At 45.7% G+C, this 7,901-nt stretch overlaps 1 protein-coding gene across 3 annotated transcripts in view; it reads right to left on the bottom strand.

The window, feature by feature from the left end:
• Nucleotides 1–1,835: 1,835 nt before the first annotated feature.
• The window catches only part of LOC307207469 (gamma-aminobutyric acid receptor subunit alpha-3-like), a 40,766-nt gene continuing 34,700 nt past the window's right edge, over nt 1,836–7,901 (bottom strand). For all 3 annotated transcript variants that reach the window (XM_079961377.1, XM_079961378.1, XM_079961379.1), the window contains exons 8-10: nt 7,346–7,498; nt 6,411–6,622; nt 1,836–5,105 (exon numbers count right to left, since the gene is read on the bottom strand). In XM_079961377.1, coding sequence (XP_079817503.1) covers nt 4,752–5,105; nt 6,411–6,622; nt 7,346–7,498 — 719 coding nt within the window. In that variant the 3' untranslated portion in view covers nt 1,836–4,751. The remainder of the gene's footprint in view (nt 5,106–6,410; nt 6,623–7,345; nt 7,499–7,901) is intronic.

The raw sequence follows: 7,901 nt of genomic DNA, 5'->3' as shown, positions 1-7,901 counted from the left end.
CACCTCACCTTGCTTACCTGACTTTGGGAGGGCTGAGGGGGAAGGGGTCAAATGTTGCTGAGGGCCACCAAAAAAAAAAGACCTCAAGGACCACATTTTGGACCACCCTGATCTAGATGGTCTATTAAAATAGAATGCATATCCCATGTGAATCATTCTACAATCAGAGAGAGAGAGGAAAATAAGGATGCTGGCACAAGCCCTAAATTCTAATCCATTCTATTTAGTGCCAGATTGTGGATGCACATTTCAGGGTGAAAATAATGATTTTAGTGTGGATGAGAAGCAGGACTCCCATTTGAAAGAACATGCCAATGTGTGTCTGATTAACACCTGTGCTTCCTAATCCAGCAAACACTGCAGGTGTAGAGAACACCTTTCATCTATGGAGCTTTCTGCACAGGATGAAGGAGACTCTGGTCTATCTGCAAGCCACCAGTCTGAGTTTGTGGCAAACATTATTTCCAGATATTTTAAGACCCAAAACTTCCCATGAGAGGTCCAGGTGAGGTCTCTCAAGCTTTTGTCCTACTCAGTCATTGCCTTGGGCAGGCGCACACCCTGCCTGCATCAACTGTGCAGTTTTGAAAATAAATCAGTTACGAATTTATGCCATTCCCAAGGACAACTTCTTTCAGGCTCTTTTAACTCTGCTAAACCTGCTGCCTCAAGATGCTCTTCCTTGACATTCTTTTTTGCTCTCTACATCAGATTAAGTTTGGCACATCGAGAGGTGTGGGTTCAAGATTAGAGTTTCTTTAAAAACACAGTTCAAGCATGCAGTTCTGGCAGGACAATGTGAACCCAAAAGGAAAGTGCCTTGGAAGAAAAGAGAAGTGTAGCAAAGAGAGGGTGAGTCTAGTCACTGTCACACCAGTAAATTATGCAAAATGCAGGCCTTTCTTTGTGCTTGTCCTATGAGACAGGCCATGGTTATTATGGCCATTCTGCAGTTGGGTAAAGTGATGCTGATTATAGAATCAGGCTTATCCAGCTTTGATGCTCCAGTACAAGGCCTTGGCTGGTGTTAAGCCAAGGCTTGACAGGGCTGCACAAAGCTCTGTGGCCGCTCTGAGTAGCAGGAAAAAATGGGGGAAAGTGACATGGGATGGGGGGAGAAAATAGCATCCTTCTCTGATATTTAGATTTATAAGTAGTGGCTTCAAAAACAATTCTCCCCCTACTATTCTCAAGGATTTTCACAGTGATACGATTTTGTAAAGACTTGATATTATTTTGTATAAAAAAGAAAATAATAATAAAATAAAATGGCTTTTCAAATTTTCAAAAAAACTTTCAATAGTTGCACCACAATACATCACCAAAGATGTGACAAGCTGAACATTTTAAGCCCCAACAAAAGGGAAATTGAAAAGCACCAGGATTTCCCTGAGAGTTGCTTGATGCATATTGATTCAAAACAAAAACAAAACCCTTTTCAAGACCAACATTCTTCTTATAAGGGGAGAAATTCCTCATCCTACTCTAAATTGGGCTGGGGCTTCCAGGGGAAGCGAGAGACTCTGGTTGCCTTGGACAGCTCCTCTCAGAGACAGTAAAGAAGGTGGTGGTAGCATGGTGGGAATTTGCCGTGTGCAGCTCTCTTCTGTCCATTCCCATTTTTTCTCTCTTTAAGGAATCTCCCCTACAATGGCACACAGGCCCAGGCGGGGAAACAAGGCTTGCTTCCATGAATGCCACAAAGGACACCCAGCAGCAGATACCCATCATGGCAAGGATGTGAATGAGTGAGTGAGTGAGTGTGTGGCTGCTCTCTTCCTGAGATGTATGAAGTCTTGTGGAGGCCAATGGTGTGTGTGTGTGTGTGTGTCTGTGTCTGTGTCTGTGTGCAGTGTAAGATAACCAGCCTCATATACCCAACATGATTAAGTCTAATTATTGCATGAAGGGGTTAAGACCATAGAGTAAACTGTCTATCAGGAAAGCTCAACATGTGAGGAGATCTGAGCTGGTTGTTGCAGCTCAGACTGCATGGCTCTTACAAGCCACTCTTGATTAATTTAGGAACTTTTACCACTTAGTAACTAAGCCAAGTCTCCTGGCCCTTGTGGAAAAGCACATGAATGTGACCTTTAGAGAGTGTGTAAGTAAACCATTTTTAGCTTCTCAAATGTGTGAGAAGGTAGGGAAAGAGAGAAGTTTTGGAACTCAGAAGGGCATATGTTAAAGGTCTACAACCCTTATGTTTTTAAAATCTCTGCTGGGGGTCTCTCACCAAAGAGTACTAGCCCCAAACTTGGATCATGGCATCCAGGAATTCTATTTTTCCTACCTATATCTTCCCCCCTGAACAAACATGCAAATGAACACAACACCCCCAGTGTCTTTGCCCACTGCTGCCAAGCAAAGACCAGCACTCCAACTTCCTGTTTCTCCTCTTTGTCCAACAGTTCAGTTCCTTAGAGGGACAAGCAGCTGAGAAATTTCCATCCCCTCCCAAACCTCGGCTTGCCAAGGCGGGAGAGGCTGACTAGCCTTCTGGCTTCCTCCAAACTAGGCCCATTTTCATGAGGTGGTTGAAGTAATATCCCAACACAACATTTTAAAAGAAGCATTTCTCATGCTCCCAAATGTCAAGATATTGTAACAATCCACAGGGAGCATTATATTCACAAAGAATGAAAGTAGAAATGCAGATGATAATCCACTCCTTCACACAAACCATTGAGGGGGCTAGAAACCCTTTGGGGCACAGTGTGCACATTTGTCCCAGCACCTCACCCCGAACACAACCAAAGAGGGAAGCGGGGGGGGGGGATGATGAAAGAATGAGAACTGCAGGAAGGGTCAACTCTGCCCCACCTCCCTTTAAAAACAAAATCTAGAAATCCAAGTCCAGCAAAATGGCAGATAACTAACACACCGGTGCCTCTGAATCAGGCAGTGCAGAACTACAAAATCCATTGTTTGGAAAGAGAGGTTTTGAAAGCATCTCCAAGGAAACCAAGGGATGCCAAGACAGTGCAGAGAGTGGGATAAACCTATTCCTACTGCTGTCAGAACCTGTAGCTCAGGCTCACTCTTAAACAAGGTTATTTAAACTTGCCATTTTCTGAGAACAGAACCTGCACAAACTCCATGGCTGTCCTGACTGTTTGCAGGCCAAATTTGCATCACCTTGCATCTATCCCTTCTGCTGCCCATGGTGGCCATCACCACCCCATGGCATTGTTCTCCAGAACAGGAACATCTTTCTCCTTGAGCAGGTATGAGGAGTCTATGGTAAATAGCATTGCAGCCAAAATAAAAATTCATGTGTTGCTAGACAAACAAAGGGTTAAGACACATGGAGATGGGGCATTCTGTGAAGTCATATCCCCTGCTTTCCTAGGTGGGGGAAAGTAACAAAAGGAAAATAATCCTTACTACTTACTCCCTCCCAAAAGTTCAGGTTGTTGTTTTCCTTTACCATGTAACTAAAGAGAGGAATGCTTCTCTGTGCTCTCCTGGACAGATTCCATTATTTATCTCAACCATTTATTTTGTAATTGAAAAAATATATTCTGCCTGTCTTATTTCACTGCTGCTTACTGCTGAATCGAGTCTGAGACATTATGAAAGTAAACAATATTTTTATTCTTACATGACAGACTTCTTTGTTATTCTTTTGTTTATACGGATAAAAGGGGGAAGGTCCAGTCAGCTAGAACACCCTGGACAATTATTAAGGTTAAGCAACCTTGTCCCAGAAGTTTCCACATTTTATACCACAAAGGGATGGTAATTTTAAACTCTGCTAACCAGACGATAAACTCACACAAGTGAGCATGAGCAAGGATAAATAATGAAGAATATCTCATCCTATGCTCCAAACCCATCTAACATCCCACAGGCTTACTTTTGTTCAGGGGTTATAAAGTTTGACTCAGCAAACTAGCCACCCATAATTTGTGGTTGCCACCAGTCCCCTCCCCACTGGTAGGCCCGGAGAACAGGGTCATCTTTCATTTGTGTGGGGTGTGGAAAAGGAAAGAGGGTCTGGTTGCTTTTCCCTACTTAAAAACTGCAGAGGGAAGGAGACACCCAGGGCAGGAGGGATCTGTGTGGTTCTGGGAGGCCTCAACATCAGAGGATGGGGTGCACTGTCCCCTATCCCCCAAATCCACCCAATATTTCCAAACTACGACTCCCAACATCACTGCTTGTTGGAGCTGATAGGAGTTGCAGTTTCAGCAACATCTGAAGGGCCACAATTTCCCACCCCCATCATTGGAGGAAAGAAGCACAGCAGAAGAGGAACCACCAAGACAAACTCACCAAGGGATGAGAAAGGTGACCACTGGAGACACCAGGGCAGACCATCAGAGGTCACTAGAAGGGAAAAAGAAACTGCCCTGCATTCCTCAGCAGAATTTAGCATGAAATGAACTGGGAATGAAGCCAGCTCCCATTGGTGTGGGGCAAGCAGGGGACTCTGGGGAGAAGGATGTCAGACTCACCACGCGGGAGGCACCACTTTTCTATTATACGTCCTCTCAACACATACCTCCACACACCTCCACAACAACAACGAAATAGAAGAGACCAAACAAGTAACAAATGAAAAGTTCTTGGGGTTATCCTTGTAAAAAATCACAGTTTGATTTGCATGGGGAGAAGGAATAAGTCAGCTGATAAAATTAATAAGAAGATAAAATTAATATAGAACCAGCCGGGGGACAAAGGAGCCCCCACAGAGACTCCTCTGCCTGGGCCACATGGACAGATGGAAGAGGGGTGAGGGGCTTGCTTCATTCCTTGGGGATCATGCCCTTGATAGCCGACTCCCGGTTGACGTACGTCGCCCAGTACACCATGTTGAAAATGGTGAACAAGACCGGAAAGACGATGCGGGACATTTTGTCTACCTTGCTGACACTGTTGTAGGTCTTCTTGTTCTCAGGGGGCTTCTCTTCCAACCGGGCCACCTTTGGGGGCGCAGCAGCAGCAGCAGCAGCAGCTGTGACAGGTGTGGCTGTAGTTGCTGATGCGCTCTTGGCAATGGTGGGCAGGCCTGGCTCCTTGGTGATGTTGAGGGCATACGTTGTGCCAACAATGTTGTAGGTGTTATTGGTCTTCTTTGCCAGCATGACGGGCTCTTTTTTCTGAGGAGGAATGAAAAGTCTTTGGAAACCAGCCCAGAAACAGCTCCCAGAAACACTTGCTACTGCAGAAATAAAAGGCTTGCAAAAAACAACCAGATGAACTTGGTGCAATTCAAAAATGCACCACATCAAACCTGGATCAGAGGGAAGGGGAGCATCTGTTTTGCATGCAGAAGGTATCAGGTTCAATCCCCAATGGCATCTCCAGGCAGGGATGGGGAGAGATCCCCAGCCTGATACCCTGAAGGGTATTGTCAGTGTATACAATGCTGAGTCAGATGAACCAACTGTCTGACTCAGTATAAAGCAGCTTCCAATGTTCCTAGAGTAAACCACGTTGTGAGCTGCAAATGCTACAAGTCCTTGCCAAACATGGCATCTCCAACAGGAAATGTATGGCCAGTGAAATCTCAAATCATGTACGTGTGCTGCCTCACACCACAGGGAATCTGCAGGTAGGGCTCTTCTCTTCTCTCCCCCTCCCCCCTTTTAGAACAGGAGCAGTATCTATGTGATTTCTCAACCCCTTTATACAGCAGGTCATCTGTGTAATTCCAGGTGACATTTAACACATTGCAGGGCTTGAGATCATCTCCACTGATGTGGGAAGCCAACTGGCCTTTCACAGGTGAAAAAATGCTTCTGGGTTATAGTTATTCTCAGAGCTCCTTTGGTGATGCGTAAAAGCCATACAGGATAAGCAAAGGGGGGATTAGGGGCAGCAGCAGCAATGGACTCCCTCTTTCTTTCTTTCTTTCTTTCTTTCTTTCTTTCTTTCTTTCTTTCTTTCTCTCCCTCTCTCCCTCCCTCCCTCCCTCCCTCCCTCTCTGGGCTGCAAAACATTGATGTTTAGCTCTGTTTGGAGTAAGGCAGAGGTTCTCAAACTTTTGGGGGCCAATCCCCCCTTCGTTCCATGAACTTACCCCCAGTGCCCCCTACCCTACAAAAGCACTATTCAAAATAGCAGTTTGCCTAACGCACTAAGGAAGATAACAACACCATATAAGTCAAAACAGTGACAATTAATTGCACATTTATTCAAAATCCAATTAAAACCCTTTCATTTAATGAATTCAACAAAACTGATGAACTTGATCCAGTGATAGCAGCTTTCCAAAATCTGATAGTCATTTACTCCTCCTGCACCCCCTGCTACCCCCTAGGGAATCCCACCCCCCAGGGTGTGCTACCACCCACTTTGGGATCAACCAAAGTAAGGTTTCAATGCCTCTTCTTGTACGTCAGGTTCTGATTGCTCTCCCTCTTTGCTTCTCTCCTGCTCCCTCCAATGACTCCCTCTCTCACCTTCAATTCCTGGGCCTCCAGAACCTTCTTGCCATCCCAAGACCAGCTGCGTTTAGTGAAGTAGTTGACGGCAGCAAACTCAATCAGTGCAGAGAACACAAAGGCATAACAGACAGCCATGAACCAGTCCATGGCAGTTGCGTATGCCACTTTGGGCAAGGAGTTTCTTGCACTGATGCTCAGGGTGGTCATGGTCAGGACCGTGGTGACTCCTGTGGGAACAAAACCAGAAGACGCACTGCTGAAATGGGGCCACAGGAGGTTTTCTCCCTCTTGAGGGCAGTGGGGGATCCACTGAGCCTCCTTGGGCTGCTTTTTCATAGCAGCCACTGCCCTAGATGCGCCAAGAAAAGGTGGAAGGAGCCAGTGCCGCACCTGAGCACAATCCCATTGTCAACACCAGGTGAGCTGTGTCTAATTATACAATTATGTTGCAGAATTAAATTAGCAAGACATTTAAAATAGGGTGATGGGGAACCTGTAAGGGCCCTCCAGGTGATGTTGGACTACAAATCCCATCATCATCACTATCCCTGACCATTAGCCACTCTGGCTGCTGGGAGTTGGAGTGCAGCAGCATCTAAATGGAACCCACCGGTTAGCCACCCCTGATTTAAAGAAGAGCTGGTTCAGCATCTTGTTGTCACAGCAGCCAACTGGATCCCTGCCTGCAGTTCGCAGCAACTGATAATCAGAAGCACTACTGCCTCTGACAGTGGAGATAGGGCATAGCCATCATGGCTAGCAGATATTCCTGGGGGAAACCTCAGAGTTTAAGCCTTATGCAAATGTCTGTCATCAACATGAAGGGAGTGTAGCTGACAGGCAAGAAGGTCCCTGCTGCTGCTGCTTCTCTCCAGCACCAGTCTTGATGCTCTCCCCGTCTCCCTGTTTCCTCCAGTCAGCCCTCAGACCATCCTCCATCAGAAGCTCACCAAACACTGTCCGTGCTGGAACACTCTCTCTGTTGAGCCAGAAAGAGACTTGGGAGAGGATGACTGTCATGATGCAGGGTAAGTAGGTCTGGATCACAAAATACCCAATCTTACGCTTAAGGTGGAAGTAAGTGGTCATCACAATGTAGGTTCCTGCAGTGATATGGAGGGGTGGGGGGTAGAGAGGGATACAAGGGGTTTTTTATTTGCCTTTTTTCTTTTCTTTTTTTGCATGATTGTTGAGATACAGCCTGCAATGGAAAGCAATCGTTTTTGTTAATATTTATTAAATTTGTCAAGGCAACTTACAACCATACAAACAAACAAACAAACAAACAAACAAACACTCCATATAGATTAAATTCCACATACATTAAAAGCAAGGGGAAGGAAGACATTTAAAGCATCCCACCCACTTCTTAAAGGTCACAGATAGTTAAAGGCCAAAGGCCTGATTGAAGAGGAAAGTTTTTGCCTGGCGCCTGAAGATATGTAAGGAAGGAGGAAGGTGAGCTTCCCTGGGGAGAGTACTGCACAAGCAGGGAGCCACCACTGA

Source organism: Podarcis cretensis, assembly GCF_951804945.1.
Source record: "Podarcis cretensis genome assembly, chromosome: Z".
NCBI classification, from domain to species: domain Eukaryota; kingdom Metazoa; phylum Chordata; class Lepidosauria; order Squamata; family Lacertidae; genus Podarcis; species Podarcis cretensis.
This window is presented reverse-complemented; position numbering and strand designations above follow the sequence as displayed.